Source organism: Equus caballus, chromosome 29 (genome assembly GCF_041296265.1).
Source record: "Equus caballus isolate H_3958 breed thoroughbred chromosome 29, TB-T2T, whole genome shotgun sequence".
NCBI lineage: Eukaryota > Metazoa > Chordata > Mammalia > Perissodactyla > Equidae > Equus > Equus caballus.
The window spans coordinates 37,754,551-37,781,010 of NC_091712.1; the positions used below are offsets into that span (position 1 = coordinate 37,754,551).

General features: G+C 42.8%; 1 protein-coding gene and 1 long non-coding RNA gene across 2 annotated transcripts in view; one reads left to right on the top strand and one right to left on the bottom strand.

Annotated features, from left to right (window-relative positions):
* The window catches only part of ITIH2 (inter-alpha-trypsin inhibitor heavy chain 2), a 39,871-nt gene extending 37,580 nt beyond the window's left edge, over nt 1-2,291 (bottom strand). Inside the window, exon 1 of the mRNA XM_001916932.5 lies at nt 893-2,291. Coding sequence (XP_001916967.1) covers nt 893-976 — 84 coding nt within the window. The 5' untranslated portion in view covers nt 977-2,291. The remainder of the gene's footprint in view (nt 1-892) is intronic.
* On the top strand, nt 1,910-16,102 carry LOC138921345 (uncharacterized). Its single transcript, XR_011433858.1, has 2 exons — nt 1,910-2,030; nt 15,892-16,102. It is a non-coding gene; the product is annotated as an uncharacterized lncRNA (long non-coding RNA).
* The last annotated feature ends 10,358 nt before the right edge of the window (nt 16,103-26,460 follow it).

Below are 26,460 nucleotides of genomic sequence, written 5' to 3' on the forward strand. Positions count from 1 at the left end.
ACTGGAAAAGCACAGACACATTTGGATGTCTTGGCTTCAATTCTCTACTCTGCCAATGAGATTTCCAACACACTCTGGTGGTTTTTAAAGTGTTGGAAAATATGATAGTTTCTCAGCAGACAGAGTCATTTTCTTCCTTGCAAATATGCCGTCCTGTTCTTTGGCATCTTGGTAGGTAAGCCACTCTGCAAATATTACAAAATGCTGTACCTCTCAGCATATTCCCCTAACACACACGGCCTTGCTGACATCAAAATAGCTCTTGTATGACCTTCAAAATGACTCAGATCAAGACTTTCCGTATGTCGGGGATGGCCAAGTGTCCAAAGTGGAGAGCATGAGTTTCCTGGAAATAATTCTTGCATCTGCCAGCCCACTTGCCATCTTCCCCTTTAACAGGAATATTTAAAGTGTCCTTAATACAGAAATCTTTGTTTACTTAGGTGTGAAAAACAATGGTGCTTTGATAATGACTTTTCTTATACTCAGTACAAGAATGATAATGGCATGTCATTATCATCAGCATCGTAGCTAATAATTATTAAGAGCATCCTGGTGCTTGCATTGTGCTGGGTAGTTTGTATATGCCATTTAAATCTCATACCACTCTTTGGGTCACATCAACTATTATACTGTTTTTAGATAAGAAGTGGGCAACTATTCTCCATAAATGCTACATGATGTGGCCAGCCCATTGAACACGTAAAACCCGCTAATGCTTTAAAAGGTCCGTACACATTCCAGTAATTGTAACAGTGAAGACTTCTACTCAAATGAATTTTAGCATAAGTTTTCCTTCCACACTGAATACAGTCCTTGAATAGCAATAACAACAGGCTGTTTACTGAGAACATATATAGCCAACAACAAGGAGTCTTCTGGAAGTACTTACTTCTGGAAGATCATTGGTGGGGATTTCAAAGCCTAGTGCTTCAGACACAAAGAACAAGATGAGAAAGCACGTGAGTCGTTTCATTTCGCCGGGCAGCTCTGCCAAGCTCTCCAGTGCAGGCTCTGAGGAGAATTCCACCCCTCACCAAACCACGTTCAAGGGAACAGCAGAAGAGCACAGTGCGTTTTTAAAAAAGAAGAAAAAAGAAGAAGAAAGCTCTCAGACTTTGTTCAAAAACGGGCCAAATATTTGTTCTGGAGTTCAAACTTGAGCTGTGGGGGTGGATGAGACGCCCAGAGGTTATTCAAACAGCACAGCCAGACGCAGTCCCTAGGCTGTGAGAACAAGCCAGGGTCGGATGGATGAGCTTTTATTTATTTATTTTTTGCTTTTGCTAATTTCTGTTCATCTTAAAATCAGAGAGACCTAAGATAAGTGTCATCCTGTTTGAAGGATCAGGTGAGAAGCTATCCTGAGAAACAGAGTCAGAGAGAAAATAGCTCAATGAAAAGTTTCTGGAAACAAAATCCTCTGATTTAAATGAAAGCAGGAGAAATTTGGCAGAAGCGGGAGCAGAAACACAACAGTTTTCTGAGGGAAGCATCCGTGGTTAGTGTTTCTCCCTCTCTCTTTGATAGCTGAGTACCTATTACATAGAAGAACTGGGCACCGTCTTCGGTGGGGATGCTTCACGAATGTCCTTGATTAAGAGAACTGTGTCTGTTCCTGCTGCCCCTGTCAGCCTGGCTCAGGTCAATGGAAAACCAGTTCCCCCCAGCCCCAGAATCAGGGAAAGCCCAGCCTGGAGGCGGAGTGCGTTATCCCTGCCTGCTCCTGATCCAGATAAAATAATAATGCTAACTAAGATTTATGGAGCCCTTCGTGGTGTCAGGCACTTTTATTGGCATTATCTTGAACTCTCATTTTTTTAATCCATAAAAGAGCCATGCGAGGTGTGTGCTGTATTTATCCTCATTTCCAATTGAGGAAAATAAGGTTACATAACTCAGTCCACATCTCATAGTTCGTAAGTGGAGCCTGGATCAAGGTCGGCCTGACCACAAAGCCTTTGATCTTCATGGCTACGCCCGGGAGAGATGACTGGCTGTCTGTCCATCACTGGGATCCCATGTTTCAGGTATGAATTTAGACTAGAATTTACCTGTGATCTCCAAGCTGGTGGGCAAGTCTACTTGACCAGCCTTTCTCTTGAGCCTCTATTCCACGCATCTGCTTGAACAAGGGCCATGCTGTGGACCCCAATTTGGTCAGCAGGGCACCTGAGCTTCCATGGGATTTCTGGAAGTTTCCTTCCCCAGAATGGAACCCATGGCTTCCTGTCCAATGTTCCCTGATCTAGCACCTGGTCGTAGACCTGCCGCTGGGGACTGCTATTCCCTAAAAGTCCGCCCACACAGGGTAACTTGCCCCGCATGAAAACAGGAAGTCTGCCATGGCCTCTGAGACGTGACGAGGCAGGACTGTTCCACCGGATCCCATCCTGACTGGACTCGGCAGGTTCCCTGCACCTCGGAGTCACTGTGAGGAGTAACTGAACACAGGACAAATGGTCAGTTGTCTGAGAAGCCTTCTGATTTTGTTTAAAGGGAAATGGTTTCAAGTTTATTTCAAAAACAATGCAAGTGGAAAGAGAATGTCAAAAACAAGGCCCAAAAAAGATAAACTTATGAGTTGAAATATGCAAGCTGGTATTTTAAAAACTACAACTTTATTTATTATATCCAAGCACATACCAAAAATCATTTGAAGTGTTGGTTCAAATATAATATAAAATGCAAATAGATTAAATTTATCTGCAAGATTATGAAGGGTTACTGATGATTTTTTAAAAGGTCAATGATATGCCGTCTATAAGAATTATACTTTGTCTCCATGGGACAAAAACAGACTAAAAGTTGAGATTGCATTAAAATCTATTCTATTTATTCCAAACACTTGAAAAGAGAGGTTACAAAGAGGATATCAGGTTAAAATAGATGTCATAGCAAATAGTAATAAAAGGAAAGTCAGAAGAGAGAATTAAATCTAAAATTAGAAGTCCACTATTTGAAGAAAGAAGATAATAAAATAGATTTTTAAATTAGAAGAAAGTGATAGATATATCCAATTAATAAAAACAGAATATGCAATAATAAATTAAAAATGAAAATGAGGTAGATAATGATTAACATAAAAAATGTTTTTATAAGTAGAGACATTGACCAGTATGTCAAAATTATGACATTTTATATGAAATGCAAGCTAGTTTAAATGAGCCGTAATTTAGAGGTAAACCGACCAAAACAGAGAAAGAAATAGAAAAAGTGACATAAAAAAGACAATTGAGCCTGACCATTTTTTTCAAACTTTGCCTAGACCTGTACAATAAACAGAAAGTGACAACGTGGTTTTTAATTCATTTAATGAGGCAGATATTGTTTTCACCATCAAATCTGAAAAATACAACACTAAAAACAAATTAAGATCAATTTAGCTTATTAAAAATAATAAATATGATCCTGGACAACAATTTGATACCATGAAAGAATAATCCACTATGGTTGAAAGTGGATTAGCCTAGGAAATCGAGGCCGGTATCACACAGAAAATTTATCAAATTAAAACTTCCGCGAGAAAAATACTAAAATTATTTCACTATCTCGATAGCTATTGAGGAGCCATTCAATAAATTGCAAAATCTGATTCAGATTAAAGTGCTTAAAATATTAGTTTTAGGAGACAATTTTTTACCTTGATGGGAGATATATGTGTGTGTGTGTGTGCACGTGTATAAATATACATAAAACCAAGAGTCAAGTTCGAAAAAATTAAGAAACACTATGCAGAAAAGTTACTTCTCTTAAAGAGAAACCAAAAGATGAGTTTTTGTTGAGGACATGAGTCCCTACCGAGAAAATCTAGAGAGGATCTTAAAAAATTACTACAGGTAGTAAATTTGTTTAGTCAACAGCAAGATGCAAGGTGAACCCACAAAATCAGTTACATTTCTCTTTACTAGTGGTTACACAGGAAGTAGCAAGAAAAAAGTACATTTTTAAGGACCAATCGTCTCAAAAACACAAAGGAATTTAAATTAAGACAGAGATTTATAACAAGAAACATCTTAAACCCTGGTAAAATAAAGGAATACATGAATAGATGGAGCACTCTGATATTAGAAACAGTAATAGTTAATACCAATAGCTAAATTAGCTAGTAACTAATTCATTAGTTTACATATATATATTTTATAAAATATTGATGTTAGTGTCCCCATAGAAGAAGAACCCAAAAACTTTAGAGGATGAAAACACAATAAAAGCAAAAACCCCATGGTTTTTCAACAATAAAAATTATGCCTAGTTTTTAGATTTAAAAATATATTGGAAAGCACAAGTAAAAAAATATGGTTTGATCCTTAAAATTATAGACACGAATCAACGGAATAAAATAGAGTCCAGAAATACATTTCATATAGAATATATTACAAACCGAAAGCAACAGAAAACGGGGAATGAATTCAGTCCTAAATAAATGCTACTGGAACAACCAGATAATGACGTGAGAAAGAATTAACTTTAATCCATACCTTATATCACATATAACAAAAGTTCGAGATAGTTTGAAGAATTCCAAATTAAATAGAATAATGAAAACTGGTTAGCCTACCATGTGCCAGATATTCTTTTAGGCACTTAAGAAAGAGGAAAACAAAATGAGGAAAATATACATGATTAGCAAACTGGTTGTTTACTAGTAGTGAGCAAAGCTACAATCTGTTTTTACCCTCATTTTACAGATGAAAGAATGGAGGCTCAGAGAGATTGAATAACTTGCTCAAGGTGGCTGGAGGCAGGATGGGACTTAGGTTGGATACTGTCAAGTCTGCTTTCTCTTCCACATCATCTCATATAAGGCAATTGCCTGGGTCCTACCCAAACTGGGGAAAGAAGATGAGCAGACAGTTTACACATAAGGAAATGCAGACGTTGTCTTACACAGGAAGAAAATGCTCATACAAAAATGAAGCAGCTTTCATTTACTATCAAACATGTATTCCACTAAAAAATAATGAAGACTTTTTAAGAACCATACTGGAGGGTTAGGGAGAAGCAGATAGTCATAAATTGCTTGGTGGCACAGTGAGTTAGTTCAGTGTTTCTGGTGAGTAACATGTAGAAATATAAACCAGGAAGTATAAAATTGTTCTGACACTATTTCTATTCAGGGGAACAAATTCCTAGGAAATAACACACAGGGAAAAATGTATGGAAATGTTTATAGCAGTGAAAGATGGACAACAAGCAAATTGACGAATAACGGAGGAATGGCTAAGCGAGGAGTTAGTTAATGAATTAGTTCATGGACCATGAACGTTGATGGAGACTCTGTCAGGTGTACTGGGTACTGAATACATCATAAAGAATCTCAAGGAGTTCTCACCTTCAAGTGGCTCATTGTCGTGGTGCAGAAGGATGCGTGAATCATGAATAATTCACTGCAACACATGATAAACTTGACAATGGTTGGATATTGCGCCAAGTGGTACCCAGGAAGGTGTGGTCAAGGCCCTTTGAGAAGTGGACGCACATTTCACAGAGAAGGTGGTATTGGCGTTGGGTCTGCAAGAATGGGTGGGATTTGCCCAGCTGACAGTGGGAGAATCCCACTCAGGAAGTGAGATTAGAGTGAGCAGAGGTGGGACGGGGCATTGGGAGAAATGGGTGTGTTTCAGTCTGGCAGGAGATGGAGGGAGAGGCGAAAGGGAGCAGCCCGCAGGGTGGGCGAGGGAGACCCTGACGCATCGTGCCAAGGGAGTCCGAGCTTTGCGCTCCACGTGGTGCGGATCCAACTGAAGGCCTTCAGAAGAGGAGAAGCAGGACAAAATTCACATTTTAACAACGGTCTCTTTGGGTGAAGCTGGAATGACGGAAAAGGCAAGACAAAACACCAGGAACCCCACAGGAAACTGACAGCGCTGCTGTTGAGAGAGCATGAGGTTCTAAACCAGGCGGTGGCAGTGAGGATGGCCTGAGACGATGAACACGTGGGATGTGAACATAAAATGCTACACATATATGTGAAGTCACAAGTATGTACTTTTGACATGTAGAAACGTATGTGCAGATTATTGCTAAGTAACGATAGATGAATGCAGATTAACGAGGGCATACCTTTACAGCTCTAAGAAAAATACACAGGTTGGCAAATAGCCAAGAAATCTTGGGGCCTAAAATGTTCTGTCTAGGTGGACGGTTATGGGCAATGTCTTCTTTCTTCTTTAGGGTATAGTTAAGAGCACCGGGCCTTGGAGTCTGTCTTCCTATGTGGTAATCCTAGTTCCTCCTCTTACTAGTTATGAGACCTTGGGTGGTCTCCTTAATCTCTTTGAGCCTTATTGTGCAATGAGAACAATCTCCCACCGCTATGGACTGAATTGTGCACAACCTCCCCACCCCCACTCCATTCATGTGCTGAAGCCCCAACCCCAGTTTGGAGATAGGGCCTTTAGAGAGGTGAATAAGGGAAATGAATGAGGTCCTGATCCTATAGGAAGCGACACGAGGACCCTCCCCACCCCACCCCTTCTCTGTCTTTCTTTCTCTTCCTGCACCGTGTGGGGACACAGGGAGAAGGCGGCCTCCTGCAAACCAGGAGGAGAGCCCTCACCAGAAACCAAATGGCCGGCACCTCGATCTGGGACTTCCAGCTTCCAGCACCGTGAGAAATAAATGTCTGTTGTTTCAGCCCCCAGTCAGTGGTACTTTGTCGCAGCAGCAGGAGCTGACTGAGACACTCATCCATTCTTACAGGGGTCTTGCGAGCATTAAATATAACAATGCATACAAATACTTGGCAGATAGTAAATGCTAGATAGTTATGAATAGTGATAGTTATGAATTACTTTTATCTTAGGGAACATGAGAATAGAGTTTAATACTTATTGAGCCTTTTTTTGTTTTTTTGAGGAAGATTGGCCCTGAGCTAACACCCGTGCCCATCTTCCTCTACTTTCTATGTGGGATGCCTGCCACGGGATGGCTTGACAAATGGTGTGTAGGTCCACACCTCGGGTCCCAACCGGTGGCACTGAATTAGAACGTGTGAACTTAACCCTGTGCCACGGAGCCAGCCCCCGTAGTGAGACATTTCTAACCATAAAGTTACCTCTTCTATTTTTCAGATTTGTGACAGTGCATCCTAATTTAATACCTACCTGCCCACATCTTTGCACACTGTAGATGGTGAGCAGTTTGTTGAATGCTTTAAGTTTTCCTTCCTAGGAACAGCTGCTATCTTCTTTTGTTTTTTGTTTGTTTGTTTGTTTCTTCTGATTCTAAGGTCAATTATTTTAATAGGTTTAATATCCCTTAGATTTTGTACTTTATCATCAAACTCTCCCTGGAAGATCAGCACATAAAGCTGTCCCCATGTTTCAGACAATGCAGTGAGGAAATTTTATATATTAACCAATCCTGGTAGAACGGTCTTTTCCTTGCAACAAACAAGAAACGTAGCCTCTTGGGCGCAGCACTGGAGTAGGCAGCTCCGGCCCCGGGAAGAATTATGCTACAGGGAAGCATGTCTCGTCCTCCAGTCTGTGTACCCTGGGCCACTTCTGGTGGCCTGGAGCGCCCTGCTACGTTTAATGCCGTCCCCGCTCTAGCAAGGTAGCAGACTGGAAGAGGAGACCCGACGGGGGGGGCTTCTGTGTCTCTATCTTATCCACTGGAAAGTTAGATGGTGGGGATTTTAGAAGGAAAGTGAAGAAGTCAGTATCTATTGGAGCACCTCTTTTGTTTCAAACCGACGTAAGAGAAGGGAAAGCATTGTGTCCAGCATGGGGACCGACCGACGGCCACAGGCTCCTTGTGTCGTAGCCTTGTGTTCTGTGTCCTTTTCTTGGGCAGAATGAGCAGTGGCTTGTGTGGACACTGGATCCAAAAACACAAGAGCCAAGGAAATTCACAGCTGGGACTTCACAGAGTTAAAAGTGGGGCAGGGTCCGGCCCCGTGGCCGAGTGGTTAAGTTGCGCGCTCTGCTTCCGCCACCCAAGGTTTTGCCGGTTCAGATCCTGGGTGCGGTCACGGCACCGCTCATCAAGCCATGTTGAGGCAGCATCCCACATGCCACAACTAGAAGGACCCACAACTAAAAAAATATATATAGCTGTGTACCGAGGGGCTTTGGGGGAGAAAAAGGAAACATAAAATCTTTAAAAAAAAATGTTTAAAAAAAAAAGTGGGGCACCAAACTCTCCTGGCTTCAAACTGGGAATTTGGGTAAAATTTATTCAAACGCCCAAGGAGTACAGACACCCCGGGTGACATGTGGGCGTCTGGTTTAAGTGGAGGAGTGGGAAGTCCCTTAAATAAGACCACAGGGAACTCCCCAAGCCACACTTTTGGCTGCCATATATCTGTACAAGGGCCAACTCTGAGAAGGGGACTTCCTCAGCCATTGTTCACAGCATCCCATCACTGACTTTTTGAGGGACCTTGGAGTGAAAGGTACTGTAGAAATTAAAAGCATAATTTTTTTAAACACACAGGATGACAGTATCTATATTGTTCATGGATGTGTAGACATGCAGGAAAACTATGAAAACATGCATTGGAGTAATACATACTAATTTTAAAATAATGGTTTCCTGGGGAGGGAGGGAAAAAAGGAAGGAGAGGAGACTTCAGTAGTAGCTGTTTTTATTTATTAGAAAAAAAGAACTTGTAGCACGTGTGCAAAATATCTGCAAATGGTACCTGTTATATATATAGACACACACACATGCATACATATATACAAATATATTTATAGATGCATATTTTTTATTGTGGTAAAAAACACATAGCATAAATTTCCCCTCAACCATTTTTAAGCGGACTGTATTATTAACTATATGCACCTTGTTGTACGACAGATCTCTAGAACTTTCTGATCTTGCAAAACTGAAACTCTGCACCCGTTAAACAATAACTTTCATTCTCCCCTCCCCACAGCCCCTGGCAAGCACCATTCTACTTTCTCTCTCTATGAATTTGAATACTCTAGGGACCTCACAGACGTGAAATCATGTCCTTTTGTGACTGGCTTATCTCACTTAGCCTAATGTCCTCAAGGTTCATTCATGTTATAGCATGTGTCAGAATTTCCTTCTTTTTTAAGGCTGAATCATCTTCCACTGCATGTACAGACCACATTTCCTTTATCCATTCACCCTACTATGGACGTTTAGATGGCTCCCACTAAGCATATACATTTTTAAACTTTTCTCTGAAATATTTCATAATTAAACATTTAAAAAATTTTTTGAAATGCAAAAAATCAGTTTCAGGTGAGTTCAAATATTTTAGGCAGCTGATAAAAGTAAACGTGGCAGAATAAATAAAACCACTTGCCATCTAATTTCCTTGCCACCTAAATAAAATCAAGCTCTGAGCTAAAGAGATAGATCTATTAGTTGAAGGTAGAGTGGCATCTGTAGGAATGAAGGTGCCTTGGGCTGGGCTGATCGATAATGGTTTGGTTGGGTGAGCGCCCACTGCATGATTTGGGTAGTGAATTTACCTTTCCAAGCGCGTGGCTTCAGCTAAGAGGAAATGTGGTAAGCATTTCTGGGAACATACCAACTGATATCGATTGCATTTCCTCTCCAGTCCCCCTGTCGTTACTCTCGTTCATTTTTCTGGAACCTTAGCCATGTTTCCTAGAGGACTTCTTGGCTGTCATTTCTGACTCCAACAGCCTCACACCACTGCTGAAGCAGTGTCCACGGCAGCTCCGAGCTGTTACTCACTGTTCAAAAATCTTTACTCTCTTTCTATACACAATCCAGCTAAGACTGATTTTTATGGTATTCAAGGTGGTGGGTCCTCATCTACCTTTTTGTCCTGTGCCCCACAAAGCCAGATTGTTTGCTCATCCTCCAATGTTTCTACCATGTGCTTTCTCCAACATGATTCCCTTTGCCTGGAATTCCCACCTCTTTCTCCAATGTCTATCTATTAAAATCTTTCAAGGCCCATCTCAGTTACTACTCTGTCACCAAGGTTTTGCAGATTCCTCAGTCTGACTTTCATCACTTGTGTCCTTTGGGGACACAGTTGCAACACGCTACTCCAGTTCTCCAAGGAGACATGTTATGGGCTTTGCTAAATGTTCTCGAGTGCAGAGACCACACTCTCCTCACTCCACCCCGATTTATAGACAGTCTCCCATGTGTCTGGCACTGCATACCATAATCACCACAGTGCTTTTGAACACAACTGGCACTCACAGATTAGCACTAATTTGAATCGCTGTTGGAAGGTGACCTGGGCATGAGAGTAATAACTCTTCCCTCTCATACGTTGTACTTTTCAAAATATTTTTACAGTTTAGCATTATGCTATTTAGTTCCCAATCTGGGAACATAATACCATATTCAAAATCTGAAGTCTACCACTTACTAGATTTGTGGCTCTAGCAGGTTACTTTCTCTCTCTCTAAATCAGTTTCCTCCTCTGCAAAATGGGGCTATAACAGGCGTGTCATAAAGCTGCCATGAGAAAGAGTGACTGAGGAGTCAGGTGAGGCACGCGGTGCCTGGCACAGAGTTGGGGGTGGTGGTGGGGCTGCTCCTGTGCAGTTGTCATTACTGTCATTGTTCTAAACAGAGAAAGGAAACCAGCTTGGGAGGTAAAGCTTGACCACTGGGCATATAACTGGGAGCTGTCTGGATTTTTCTGCCTAAGTTTTCCCTTCAGCCTTTGAAATTGCACAGTAGTATATCTTCTGAAAAGTGTACTTTCTAGAATAATGAGATGGAGGAAATAAACCTTCCTTTCCCTTGTCTAGGACAGGCTGGGTGAGCTCCCAGCCAAGCGAGGGCCTCAGCCCAACCTCCTGGAAAAATGCTGTCACAGCTTTGCATTCTCCACTGAGAGTTGCCTGTGGCAACTAAGACCTTATGGTGGGGGCAGTCCGGTCCCCTTCAGCACTGGTTCGGATCCTGGGCGCGGACCTAGCATCACTCATCAAGCCATGCCGTGGTGGCATTCCACATAAAGGACTACCTAGAAGGACTTACAACTATGTACTGGGACTTTGGGGAGAAAGAAAAAAAAGAGGAAGATTGGCAACAGATGTTAGCTCAGGGCCAAGTTTCCTCACCAAAAAAAGAATGTTTAAGCCTTCATAAAAAAAAAAAAAAGACTCTATAGTGTGTTTTTCAAAAGTAATTGTGATTTCTAACATGATGGCTCTTCCATCGATCATTTCATCTCTGATGAATGTAATCTGATATTTGGAATGACCTCCAAACGAAGCAAATTAAGGGCAGCCGGGTCACTCCTCTCTTTTCATGCCAATAGCATATCTCCAAATCCCAAGGTCTCGGGAAAAACACCCCGTGTGCACTCTCTTGATGTTCAGAGGCACCACAGCCCCCTATCAGAGTGGGTGTGTGTCCCGGTCACCAGGGCCTGAACCCTGGTGATGGCTCTGCCACCTGGCCTCACGCCTGGGCAGCTGTCACCGGTGAATTGAAAGTACCCACTGTTCCTTAAACTCTCCCGATTTATAGGATGGAAATCACTTCCATAAATGCTGCAAGAATATTCACTCTCACACACGTGCAAATCAGTGGGAAGTCTAAGAGAGAAAAGTTCACCATACTTGATCATGTTTAGACAAAGTAGTCACTCACTCAGTGCTCACTGAGAATTCTAAGGAATATCAACAAACTTGGGGCTCGTGACTCCGAGTCGAAGTCACCGTGGCCTAGCTCGCAGTGTGGCAAAGCTATCACACATTTACAAAATTCAGTTCTAGTTCTATTATTGTGAAAGAGTATATGTATGAGTATATATTTGTGTGTGTGTGAGGAAGACTGGCCCTGAGCTAACATCGGTGTCAATCTTGCTCTACTTTGTATGTGGGAAACCACCATAGCGTGGCTTGATGAGTGGTACGTAGGTCTGCACCTTGGATCCGAACCCACAAACTCCAGGCCACTGAAGCAGAGCATGTGAACACAATCACTACACCATTGGGCTGGCCCCAAAAGAGTGTTTTCTTTTTTGAGGAAGATTAAACCTGAGCTAACATCTGCTGCCAATCCTCTTTTTGCTGAGGAAGATTTGCCCTGAGCTATCATCTGTGCCCATCTTCCTCTGTTTTATATGTGGGACGCCTGCCACAGCATGGCTTGATAAGTGATGTGGAGGTCCGTGCCCAGGATCTAAACCTGCAAACTCCTGGCCGCTGAAGTGGAATGTGAACTTAACTACTACACCACTGGGCCAGCCCCTGAAAGAGTATATTTTTAAAATTCCAAAGTCAAGGTGAACTAGCTGACAACTAGTTGTATCTGACCCTTACCTGCTTATTTGTTAGTTCAGATGGCGTGTCATACGGAGCAGGCTGTGTTCTATGGGTATTTGAACTCTGATGCCTTCCTTCCCATAGTGAAGTGAAGGTATTTTATTTTAGGTTCTTCAAGGATTATTTGTTTTAATTTCTCAAGATGATATTCTATTATTCTGTCACACGTTTTTCTTCTCTCTTAGGCACAGATGTGGGTTAGTATAATTTGGAGCCAGAACATAAAGAAGTTTCAGAAGAGGAATGTTAGAAATTGGAGAGAGGTACCACAAGCCCCAAATACGAAATTAGAGAGTGTGGGGCTGCTTTCCTTGTTCACTCTTGAACCATGGAAACTTGGCTTTGCCATTGAGTCATTTCAGTTGTTTTCTGTTCTACGGTCTGCATCTCAGAAGTTCATATTCAAACCCGTTCCCCGAGTAGAGACAGTCAGGCCCAGGGGTACCCAGTGACCAGCCATTGTAGGTCAGTTCCAAGGTGGCAGCTTCCAGCATTCCTCCCACGGGATCTGGGTGTTTCTGGCAGGGAAGGGACCACCCCTGGAAGCTGCTCTCAGCATAACTAAGATCTGGTGTTGATATTTCATGCGCCAGGCTGGGAAGCACCTTCCCATGAGTCATTGTGATTGCCTCTGCGGGGTAAATAGAGCAAGAAGTATATGTGGACACCTGAACCACAGGGTCAGCTAACTCAACCCCCAGTGTGAAAGGTGAGGACAGGGAGGTTCGGAGAAATTAAGTCACACGGCTGGAGTCATGCAACCTGAGGGTGAATAGAGGAGGGGTGTAGGGTATGGGGTGAGGGACAGGCTGGTGGTGGCAATGGGGTCTGGCTCCAGAGCCTCTCTACCAACTACACCCCGAGCCCACCTCTCTGGCTCACTACTGGCTTCATGACTTTGGGCAAATTTCTATGCGCCTCAGTGTGCTCATCTGTAAAATGGGGATATTTGATAGTACTCATCTAAGAGTGCATGTGACCGACTTAGAACAGTGCCCAGGACACATGAAATGCTCAACGAAGTGTTAACTACTGGTAGTAGTAACATTAAAGCAAATTCAACCCCAGAAATTCTGACCTCCACGTAAGTGCTATGGCTTTTTCCACTTCCCATCACTTCTCTTGTCTCCTCAGGGTGTCTTAAGGGCATTTCAAATAGAAGGAACATAGCCAAGGAGAAAGGCTGTCCTTGTTAGCTTTTTATCAAGGGCTGGCCACCTTTACCCTCCCTCACTCTTATCCCTAACGTACCCCATGCAGTTCGCTGTTGGGCAGTGGAGCAAACTCTTGTCTCCCCTTTCTAACGGGGTGGAAGGGGAAAGGAACGTGGAATGAGAGGTGGGACGAAGACGTCATTATCAAGAGGGGCAATACATTTGTAAGAGCAGTGCTGAAAAGTCTAAAACAGAGCAGAAAAACAAGCTTGTGAAAGATGCTAACCCCAAAATGCACTTCTAAAACTGTGTTTGGAACATGTGGGAAAAGTTCAGAAAGACAATAGGCCCACAGCCAGGAAGAGAAGGGGTAATGTCAATTACTGGTTGATTGAGCTTGGCTTTTCCTTGGAATATGACCATCTACTTGGAAAAAATAGTGCAATTAATGGATAAGAGAGAAATAAACCGAGAGCAGTGTGAATGGAAGACTGCCCTGAAGTAATTCAAATGAATCGTTTCTGGACCCAGACCAATTACACCCCAGGGAACTGAAGGAAGTGCTGGCTTGAAAGAGCTGGTCAATTTGTGCTATTAGGTTACTTCCATTTCCCAGAAGGAAGAAATTTAGATTCTATAAATTATAGGTTGGGGAGCTTAAAGTTGATTATATTTTGCAAAAAAAAAATATACATATATTTAATATATATATTACAAAGATGGTTTGACAACACTTTTGAAATGGAAGCAATTTGACAAAGCTGTGTGGAAGGGGTCGACAACCAAGGCTCACTGGATATGGGATAGGAATAAAGTGGGAGGCCCACTGGGTGACAAGGAATCGATGTGGGATTGGATGGTGGATGGAGGGCAGAGGAGGACAGCCTGGGCTCTGAAGTCCTGGGAGGCGAGTGCACAGGAAGCAGAAGAGGAGTTTGAAACCGAGTTAGGCTGAGACAGTACTGTAAAGACATTCTTAAGGGTCAGGAAGAAACCAAACCATCTTTGCTGCATGCTGATGTTGGCTTGAGTCCAAGCCAGAATCGTGGATCCCATCCAGGTCAGGCACCTAGAGGCAGACTAATTTGTCTGCAAAGTCAGAGCTGGTAACACGCGTAATCCATTAACGCTGCCCATATGTCATAGTCAAATTCTTCCCCTCGATTTTGGAGCTTGCAAATGGCAAAGAGCCATTGACCGCCCTAGAGGATCAGTGATTCCACAGTGCTTGATGAACTCAAGTTGAACGAATTTTACTTCTTTTTGCCATGAGATTTCCAAACTAGAGACCCAGGTTTGTTATAAGCACAGATTAATTTTAATGTGTTTATCACGGATGAGATGGAAAATGAAAATTGAATGAGGTTTCAATGGGCCAACTCTAGAACCAGTTGGTTGAAGAAATCTAAGCAGAAATGCTTTGATGAATAGATTGATGTTAACTTGAAGGAAAGAATTTAGTAGTAAGAAACAGGGCCCTAAAATTCACAGAAACTGCTCAAATAAAATGTACTTGAAATAAATGAAATCCTGAACAAAATTTCAGATGACAGGTCGTTGGGAAGGATGCCTGCTATTTTGGAGGGCAGATTGAGACTTCAAAGACATCCCGATAGGCAAAAATAAATTCTAGAAGCAACAGAGGAAAAGACCACTGAATTCTCCAATGTAGACCACACCTGGAATACTGCATCCAATTCTGAGTGAAATATTATGAGGGACTTTGATAAAGTAGAGGTAAACTATGGTTGGTAGTCAGGATAGTTAGAGATTCGAAAACTATTATATGAGGACATGATGTTAAATCACAACTTAAGAAACAAGTTGTTCAGACATGAGAAGATGGGGCAGCTGTGGCAACTATCCATGTATGAGGCCTCTTGGCCACAGAGGAGATTTGTTATGGGGTTATTGTTCTATGGAGACACCATGCTGGAATGGAGAGCAAGGTCAGAACTCAGGAAAAGAATTCATGAGCTGGAAGGAGCTGGGCAGGGAGCCGATCTATGTGGCAGAAGGAGCAGGTCAACACTGCAGAGGTGAGGCTGTGAGCAGAGAGAGGTTCAAAGGGTGAAACCAGGCCCTTCTGGAACTAGCCCCAAGAACACTGAGAGCCTGCCAGCACATTCCTTTGAGGTCCAGTTTGGCAGGACTCATTGGGCCAGGACAAGGTTCCATTGGTGGTAAACTGGGCCAAACTGCCCTGTGGAAATGGGCTAAATCACTGTATTTCCAGAGGACAGAACCTGGAATGTTCCGCTGCTTTAAAACAGTGGTTTCACATCTCTCCTGAGTTTGTGGATTGACTGGATTCAGATCAGTGCCTCTTCTGCATCATGTGGTGTTAGCTGGGCCTGCGGTCAACTGGAGGCTCAGCTGAGTTACAGCATCAAAATAGCCCATCGCATGGCTAGTAATGGCGCTGGCTGTTGGCTGGGAGCTCAGCTAGGGCTGTTGACCAGAGCGTTTCAATTTTCTTCTAGGTGGACTCCCCCCATGACTTGGGCTTCTCCCTCATGGCAGCTGGCTTTCCAGGGAGCATTCCAAGAGTGCCAGAATGGAAGCTGAGATCTCAGAAGGCCCATCCTTGGAAGTTAACACAGTGACGCTTCTGTTCTATTCCATCAGGCAAAGCAAGGTTCCAGGCTCCCCAGATTCAAGAGGGTGGGAAATAAATTCCGTCTGTGATTAGAAGAGTGGTGAAGACTTTGGGGCCATGTTCAACTCACTACAAGGAATAATGGGAGATGGGAGATGGTGCAAGGAAAGGAGTCTCAGAGATTCCCAGCTAAAGAATGGAAATGACTGCCTAATGGAGCTTTTGGTGAAGATTAATTGAAATGACACGTGCAGAGATCTTTTTAATAACTGGCACGTAGCAAAGTCATGTTGAATAGTCGCTGTTATTATTATTAATGCTGTGTCTGTCATTAAAGTGTCTAAACTCTAAACAGAGGCTACAAGACCAGACTTTAGGAAGGGAATAGAAGGATTCCTGGCCCGGGGACGGAGAACTGTGGAAAGATGATTCTAAGGGACAATCAAGGGTCCATAATTCATCAGAAAGCTAGAAAAAGCCTTCCTCCTATTTCTTACTTGTCTCAGAGCCCTGACCCTTTTCCCATCTAGCTTCTTTCTTGCCTTATCTAGACGAGAGTCCATTCGAGACCAGTTTTGAAAAAAGGGCAACATAAAAATGAAGACCAAAAAGAGAAGTTGTTTGGGTAAATGTGGTTCTGTGGCATTCTTCTGGTTAGAGCAAAAAAAAAAAAAAAAAAAAAAGACCTTTTAAAATATATATTTACATGTATGGCCTTACTTTTTATACAGGATCTGATCTATATCAAGAGATTTACTACAGTTTTATTTCTTTTAGATGGAAACTCGGTTGTCGATTCATTCATCGCCACAGTCGGCTCCTTGAGTCTTCCCATGTGGGTACAGAGCGAGATGGGGAAAAGTGAAATTTAAAATCACAGCTGATTGAAGCTGCTTTTGTCTCTAAGTATACTTTCTCCCCGGAAAATGCAATCCTGCATATGGCAATGTTTTATTACAGCCAGTCTTTGTTTCGCACGGTTCTTATGCGCATGGATTTCAGTTACTATTGCATAGTTAATAACACCAGCCCCCCCGACAACACAGCTCCAATTTCAGTTACCATCGTATATCGATGTGAGTAAGTGGATAAAGTACTTTGCTGCCAGCCCCCAGTCCACAAATCACTATGAAATAAGAGATGCCTCATGATCAATGGGTAATCACATCGCTTCTTTCACAGTCTTTCATGATTCGCCACTGAGCATCAGTTATTCAGTTCACACACAGACAGCAAAGTGTTTGCTTGTGTTTCCTCCTTGTCTCCCAGTGATAAACCCATGTGACATTTCACAAAAATGGAGGAAGGAAAGAGAGGATGGGCCAAAAAGATGAAAGAGCAACCAGGAGAGGAAAAGCAATAAGGTGGGAAGTGGAATTTGAATTTGCGCATAAATGGAATTAGAGAAGAAATAACAGACTAAGGGATGTTGACACTAGGGCTGTTCAAGACTCTAGATCTGCAGCCAGAGAAATTTTGTGAAGGCAAATTTATTGGCACAATTGAGGAAAGTGACTGTGATGAAAAGAATGAGGTCTCAGAGAAAGCGATGCTACCAAAAATACACATTTAAAGGAACTCTTGGAGATATTTCATGGCACTGAAACCTCAGAGGAAAAAAATTTGGAAGTGGCACCAAACTTAGGAAAGAGAAGGCAATTCTCCAAGGCACAGGGAGGATGCTCACTTAGTATCCTGAGTTAGGCAACGGAAAGAAGGCCAGCCCCGTTCAAACTACTGTCAGTAAGTTTTCACAAAAAAATGAAACACTTTAATTCTCAATGTTTCCGATGTTTGAACTATAGTGTCTTAAATACATACTAGTTTTACTATGTTTTAACTTTCCTATGCACTTATAACCCACAGTAAGAGAGTTTTTAATGTTTTGACAAAAAAATTCAAAGGTCAAGTAACAATTTAGGACCTGTGCACAGGACACGGCCTAGAAAGAAAGAATTGTCTTGAGCACAACAGGACATTTGAACACCCTGTCAGACATTTGTGTAAGGGGAAAAGCATGTTTAAAATTATTTGGTGCTACAACCTAATTCTGCTTCACATAATATTTTGAAATGTTTTCATATACATTGAATTTCTGGGGATGCAACTTCTGTGCAAATTAGGGTGTAATTGTACTTTGAAGCAAGAAGTTTTCTCCATTTTGGAAACTTACATCACTGATGACAAGGCTGCTTATGGACACTGCATTACCCACACATCTTGTCTTCATCAGTCTGAATTTGTACGTCCAAGTCACAGGGATTTATATTTGTGCGCAAGGATCTGACTCCTTCATAACGTCTTCTCTTGGGGTTACACCTGAGCATGCACCTATTGAAAATTATATTTTCTTATAGGTTATTTTCTCCTGTAGATTGCAGGTAAGAGTATTGACTGAATTTTTATAATCGTGTGTGTAGGTAAGCTACGTTATCTATGAATTTTTTTCAAGGTAGTAAAGGGAGTGTTGAAATATTTGTTATAATAAACAGGATATGGGATCTGACAGAGTTGAGAACAACTGGTTTAGAAGGAGACAAGAAGACAAAGGAATTGCTAGAGTGCTGGAGGGGAGAAGAGAAAAAGGAGTGTGCAAGGGTTATTCTATGATGGGGCTGTGAACAAGGAGTCTTCAAGATCAAGAATGTATAATGCTTGGGGGGCTGGCCCCGTGGCCGAGTGGTTAAGTTCGCGCGCTCCGCTGCAGGCGGCCCAGTGTTTCGTTGGTTCGAATCCTGGGCGCGGACATGGCACTGCTCATCAAACCATGCTGAGGCAGCGTCCCACATGCCACAACTAGAAGGACCCACAACGAAGAATATACAACTATGTACCGGAGGGCTTTGGGGAGAAAAAGGAAAAAAACAAAATCTTTAAAAAAAAAAAAAAAAAAGAATGTATAATGCTTAATTTAAAAATCTTTCCTAGTCTCATAGCAGGTTTTGATAAGTGGTACTTTGGAAAATTAAAAAAAAACAAAGGAGAGGCTGGCCCGAGGCCAAGTGGTTAAGTTCACGTGCTCCCCTTCGGCAGCCCAGGCTTTCACTGGTTCAGATTCAGGGTGAGGACATGGCACCACTCATCAGGCCACGTTGAGGCAGCGTCCCACATGCCACAACCAGAAGGACCCACAACTAAAATATACAACTATGTGCTGGGGGGATTTGGGGAGAAAAAGGAAAAAAAAAAAAGATTGGCAACAGTTGTTAGCACAGGTACCAATCTTTAAGAAAAAAACCCCAAAAAAACCCCAAAAAACGAAGGAGGCGTATTCCATGGATAGATCAGTCCAGGAGAGAGGGAGGGAAGGAAAAAGGAAGGGAGAGAGAGAATTACTTTGGGAAGTGTATTGGTCAGTATAGGCTAGGCTATGTCTTGGTAACAAACAATTCCCAAATCTCAGTGGCTTAAAACAAAATTTTGTTTGCTTCTTGGACATACTCACTACCTGTCCATTGCAGGTGGACAGAGGGCTCTGCTCTCTGTTGCCCTCACTTAGAGGCCCAGGCTGAGAGAGACGTGGTAGACAGAATGGAAAAATTTGGAGGAGTACATTGTTTATGTGTTTTTCCTGGAAGTGACACATGTCATTTTCATTCACAGTCCATTGACAAAGGCAAGGCACACAGTTGTGCTTAATTTCAAGGGGACAGGGAATTGCAATCTTCCCCTAAGCCTGGAAGTAAAAGGAATTTGGATTTGGGTGTAGAATAACGTCTACCAGAAGGAGAGCTGGAACTGAGGTTGGGAGATGGGCAGGAAGAAAAGGAGATGTTACCATGAGAATTGGCCCCAGAATTTGTGGAAATCTTGAGGAGGTCTTTGAACTTCCCACTAAGAACGGTATAGCACATTCAAACAACATTTACATAAAGGCAAGGGTGACCAGCTGACAAGCGGTTACTGTGAATCAAGAATTTGCACTTTCCTCACATTCTACACCCCTCTCCCTCGGCACCCAGACAGCACCACGGACTGCCTGGAGCCCCTTCACCGTAGAGTGAGGAAAATAAATCTTTGGGGTCAATTGACCAGCAGAGTAGTCTCTTCTAGGAAACGCTGGGGTGTTCTTAGCAGGAAGCTGCTGTGCAGAATCAGGAGAAAGGGGGCAACCATCGGGGAGAGTCTGAAAGAATGATCTTAGAAGCGCTACTTTTGGGGGAAAGATTTCAATTTTATTCAAAGTTTCTGTTTTTCTTGTGATTCAGAGGTCTAAACACAGCAGCTTTTGGATGGTACCAATATGCACCTCCAATAGTTAAGAAATTCCCTGGAAATTTTTTCAAAACGTGTCCCCACTAGATGGCGTAAAGCGCTCACCTATTTTAAGCTGATCTAAAGGGCCTTGTGCAAAATAGAGACTAAGAATTTGAGAGTAAAATGCGAACCACGCAGTTGGAGAATATGAACTACTGTGTCACACTAGAATGATAGTATAATAAGGAGCTTTATTGTAGCAGCATGAAATAAACAGACACCTAACATCGCTAGAGGCGTTATGTATTGTTCCTTTCCAACAATATACTCAACTAGCCATGTATTAAAAAGATTATTGGTTGCTTCTGACATACAGTACACTTACACAATGAATATGCAACGGCGATTCACTTGTGAGTGCTATTCAGAAGCTAGACTTACAAAGCAGAAGATGTGGATAGTTATTTACAGTAAAGCAATCAGTCAGTCCAGCCATCAATACTCACTGAATGCTTTCTACACGCAGGGCGTGTCGTTAGACTCTCCACGGGGCCTGGGGCAGTGTAGGAGAGTGGTTACGAGCATGGTCTTCGGGGCCAGATAGCCTGAGTCTGTACCCTTAGTTTCTACCACTTCTTAGCTATAGCCTTGGGAAAGTCACTTGACCTCTCTGTGCCTCGGTTTCCTTATCTGTAAAATGGGAATAATAATACCCACCTCACGGGGTAATTGTGAACAGTCAGTCTTTGTAAAGCCCTTCAAATCCTGCCTGAAACAACACAAGTGCTAGTCCTCATGATCGTTATTACAACCTGATTCTTCACTTTACAGAGGAACTCACTGTGGGATTCAACTGAACAGAAATGTGGCAAGTAACCTGCTAAATATAAGACTTGGTGCTGGGCACTGCGGCAAATCACAGGCTATGAGAATGCGGAAGGCCTGGTCTCTGCCTTCGGGAATCTAGGGATTTCATAGAAGAGATGAGATTACACGAATAACTCAACCATGAAGAAACAGAGAGTGATACTGGAGACCCTGACAATCTGGATATGGGAAGCAGCATTTGAGTACAGCTTCCCAAAATGGGAAGGGGTGCAGTGGATGGGAGCATGGGGGAGGCATTCTCAGTGGAAGGAGTAGCATGAACAAAGACTGGCAAACAGGGCCACCCGGACAAGTCCGCTGGATCTAGAGAAGGATCTGGAGACGGCTGGAGTGAATGAAGCTTGGAGGCCGGCAGTAGAGCATGCATAGAGAGAGAGTGGGCATGGACCATCCTGCTGGCCTGTGGTTGCCCTGCTAGTCTATTCCGTAGGCAACAAGGCAGACAGAGTGGGCTCCTTACTCGGCAGCCATTTCTCCTTCTTCCTGGCCAACAAGACCCAGGTTTCATTCAAGGAGGCAACGAACCCCATCCCAGGTGATGAATCATGATTGGCCAATACCTATCACAGTAATTTGATGCTGCCTTACCATCTATTGGACTTCCCTCCCTCCTTGCAGCTGGGAGTTGCCTCGTGACCCAGTTCTAGCGATAAGACATAAGGGGAAGTCATCTGGGCTGCTTCTGAGAAAGTGTTTGCTTTCTTGATAAAAAGAATGGACAGAGTTAGAGAGTCTCTCCTCTCCCTTTGCTGTCTTAAGTATGTTACAACGTCTGCAGCTACAACCATCTCCTTGAGACCTGGAGGTGACAAGGAAGAGGATGAAAGACCGACACAAAGCAGACAGATAAAAGGAAGAAGGGTCCTGGATGGGAGAGTTGAATCCATGGTGGCCACACTCTCGGTTTGGAATTCTCGTTCAGTGAACAATGAGCACCATTACGAAGCTGGACGCTGTCCCTCAGGCATTCTGTTACATGCAGCCGAACACATCCTGTCTGGTGGAATTAAGGTTTTCTTTTAAAAAAATTCTTATTCTGAAAAATTTCAAGGCAAAATAAAAGAAAAAAAAAAAAGACTAGCATTAGTGCCTATGATGAACACTTTTCTCAGAAAACAGATTTCCACTATTTACTTATTTTCTCTTCGTCTTCACCCCAGCATGCTTGTACTTGTTGCAAACTTCTTGTTCCAAGTTATCCTGAGTGTCAGTCCACCATATTAGTGCCGTTGGAGTACGGAGAAGTTGGTTTTTGTCTTTTGAAAATAATTTTTTTAAAAATTCAGTTGAAATTCATATAACATAAAATTAGCCATTTTAAAGTGAATGATTTGGTGGCATTTAGCACATTCACTTCTATTGAGAGTGGGGAAGCTTAATGGAAGATTCAGAAGTAAATGTTGGGAACTCCCACAGTTCCTGGGTTATATGCTTGGTCTTGCGGTAAGCTGGGGAGCCCTCCGTAGGGGTGGGTGGGTCTCTTTTCTCTTCTCCCACCTTCCTCTTGTCCTCATCCCTTCACCAGGCACGTCCACAGGGAGAGAGACGAGATGTGAGGGCCAGGGAGGAACACAGAGTGTTGTGATGGTTAATTTTATGTGTCAACTTGCCTGGGCCACGGTGCCCAGATATTTGGTCAAGTATTATTTCGGATGCTTCCTTGAGGATGTTTTGGATGAGATTAGCATTTAAATTGGTGAGCTTTGAGTAAAGCAGGTTGCGTGCCATAATGTGGGTGGGCCTCGTCCAATCAGTGGAAGGTCTGACTAGAACAAAGATTGACCTTCTGTGAGCAAGAGAGAATTCTTCAGCAGACGGTCTTCAGATTCCAACTGCAACATGCCCCTGAGTCTCACTCTGCAGATTTGGGACTCACCAAGGCTCCACAACGGTGTGAGCCAATTCCTTACAGTAAATCTCTCTCTTATATATACGCATCCTGTTAGTTCTGTTTTCTGGAGGACACTGACTAATGCAGGTATCCTGTGAATGGGGCTGACTTTGTTTCTCTCTTGAACAGGCTGTTAGGATGCTTTCTTCACGGGGGACTCTCCAACTGCAAATGCCTTGGCAGAGGCCATGTGTGCTGCAGCTGCTTAGAGCGCCTCCCTCAGCGCTGGCTTCCTGCTGTCTACCCCCTTCTATCAGGATCATGTTGATCGTCTCCATGCAGTCCTCTTGCAGGAAGCCCCATGACCCCATGCCAGCTGCCTCTGCAGGATTCTCCTCTACTCCCCAGAACGTACACACATGCATCCGGGGCAATGGGCACTTCACCCCTCAGATCGCCTTCTCCCCTCACAGATGGCTTCCGCCAACCTCTTGGGGAGGGGAGACAGCAGGATGTACCAGACAACTTTCCCCAAGGGGTCCCTTACCTCAGTCTTTCCAGCATCAACCCTTGAGGAGGGTGATGGGTGAAGGGGCACAAAGCTGGTTGAGGGGCACATCTTTACAAGACCTGCGTGGGGAGGGAGTGTGGCACTCATTTCACAACAGGGTACGGCGTATCATTTCATCCTTGATCTTCGAAAGAGCCCTGGTAGGAGATACTCCTCTTTCCTCTCTCCCTGGAAGTGCAAAGTGCAGGCTTTAGGACAGGATACCAAGTCGATATTCAGAGGGTGTGATAGGCTGAATAACAGCCCCTCCCCAAATCACACGCCCTAATTCCCCGACCTGTGAATGTGTTACCTTACATGTCGAAAGGGATTTTGCAGGTGTGACTAAGTTAAGGACCTTGAGATGAGGAAATTATCCTGGATGATGGGGGGGGGGGGGCAGGTGCAATGTAATCATGAGGGTGCCTGGAAGAAAAAGAGGAGGGCAGGAGGGTCAGAGTCAGGGTGGAGATGTGACGATGGAAGCAGAGGTTGGAGTGACGTGGGACTGTGTGCAATGCAGGTGGCCTCTAAAACCTGGCAAAGGCAAGAAAATGAAGTCTCCCCTAGAACCTCGAGAAGGAACGCAGCCCTGCCGACCGACTTCAGAACCTCAGAGCTGTAAGAAAATACATTTGTGTTGTAATAAGCCACTAACTTTGTGGTCAATTGTCACAGCAGCCAAAGGAGATTGATACAGACATTCTCCTGGGGCATCTGCCACTAATAAATATATAATTTATGCATAATACAAATATATCATAGAAAATGATGTTTCCTTGCTGTGATTACAAAATTATCTTAGGGGATGTATATTCGTTTTCCTACACAAAAGGTAGTAAAACCATGGCAGTGTAAAAATAAAAAAGATACTCCATTACAAGATTAAATTACACCACCAGTAACATTTCTATGATATATTTAGTGACTTTGCAAAATGAGAATAGAGTCTAACAAAGATCAAATATTCAGTAAAAACACAGCAGCCGTATGAGGAAATGTAAGCTAAGTATCTGTTTCGAGGTTCAGAGAGTCATGAATTTCTTAAATCTCAGCTCCACCATTTTTAACTCCGTCACCTGGAGAATTACTTCACTGTCCTGTAGTCATATTTTTGTCTGTGTGTTGGAGATTGTCCTGAGAAGAAAATAAGATGTGGCAAGAGCGACACTTAGCACAATGTTGGCATATGGTTGTGTTATGAGAAGCAAGTCAGCTTTCCACCTTGTGTTTATAAAGTTATCTTAGCAAGACTCTTGATAGAAGGGGCACACTACTGGGATTTCCATTTAAATGGTGGTAAACGATGGCAATATTTTTTAAAACGATAGTCCATTGGACAGTTAAATTATATAAGAGGCAGAGCTGAGAAATGCCCTGTAGAGTAGGATTGCATTGGCCAACAGTCTCCTCTATTAGATGTCATATCTACTTGCCAGAAAACATCAAGAAAAGCAAGGAAAGACCCTTCTCTCCTTTCCCTGGCCCCTCCACCACTGAGAATCCCATTGTCCACAAGGACATAGGGTACAATAAACTCTATTTTTTAACTCTTATTTTATTTTGAGATGACTATAGTTTCACAGGAAGTTGCAAAAAAGAGGACATAGGTCCCATGTACACTTCACTTGCTTCCCCACTGGTAATGTCTTACGTAACTATGGCATAGTACCAAAATCAGGGAAATTTTCCTGGGTTCAATCCACTGACTTACTCAGATTTCATCACTTTTACATGCACTTGTGTGTGTGTGTGTGTGTGTGTGTGTGTGTGTTTAGTTCTATGCAATTTTATCCATATGTAGATTTATATAGCTAACACTACAGCCAAACACAGAACTGCTCCCGCACCACAAAGATGCCCCTTGAGACGCTGGCCCTTTACAGTCACCCCCAATCCCTCCCTCCTTCAGCCCTAAACCCTGGAGAACACCAATTTCTTCTCTATTTCTACAACTTTGTTATTTTGAGAATGTTATACACATGGAATGATACAGTATGTAACCTTTCTGGATGGACTTTTTTCACTCAGCATAAAGCCCTTGAGATCTGTCTGAGTTGTTGCGTGTCTCAATCCTATGATCCTTTTCATTGCTGAGTAGTATTCCACGGCTGAATGTACCATGATTGGTTTCACCATTTACCCACTGAAGAACATCTGGTTTTTTTCCAATTTTTTTTCCTTTACAAATAAAGCTGCTATGAATATTCATGCACACATTTTTGTGTGGACATAGGTTTTTATTTCTTTGGGATAAATGCCCAGGAGTGGGATTCCTGGTAAGTATATATTCACTTTTGTTTTTTCAAGAAACTGTCAAACTATTTTCCAAAGTGGCCGTATAATTTTACACTTCCACCCTCAATTCTGATAGATCCAGTTTTTTTCACATCTTTGCCAGAGTTTGGTATTGTCACCTTTTTTAATTTTCGTCATTCCAATAGGTGTTTGGTGACATTTCATTGCAGTTTTAATTTGCATTTCCCTAATATTTATTGATGTCAAACATCTTTTCAAGACTTTATTTGCCATCTTTATGTCCATGACTTTTGTTCATTTTTCAATCGGATTGCTTATTTATAGTTGGGTTTGGAGAATTCCTTATATATCAAGGCCCCATCTCCTAATACCTTCACGCTGGGAGTCAGGTCTTCAATATATTCATTTTGGGGGGACACGAACATTCAGCCCATAATGCAGGTGATGACCGAGGACCAGTCGCCCCTCTCTCATACCCCCCAACCCATTCCCTAGTGACTTGATGGAGCTTAGAACCAGTCCAACGGATACATGGGAAGGAAAAGAATCCTTAGTTGATTGATAAAACAATAATTTGATTTTAAAAAATCACATGGATGGTTTATCATGAATTGGCAAGAATAAAGTTCGTTCTAATGAAATAGAACTTTGGAATAACCTTGAGATGTAGCGGTGAAGGGGATAACATAGTTTTGTTCAGTGAGTCTGCACCTGCAAGAGCTAAGCCT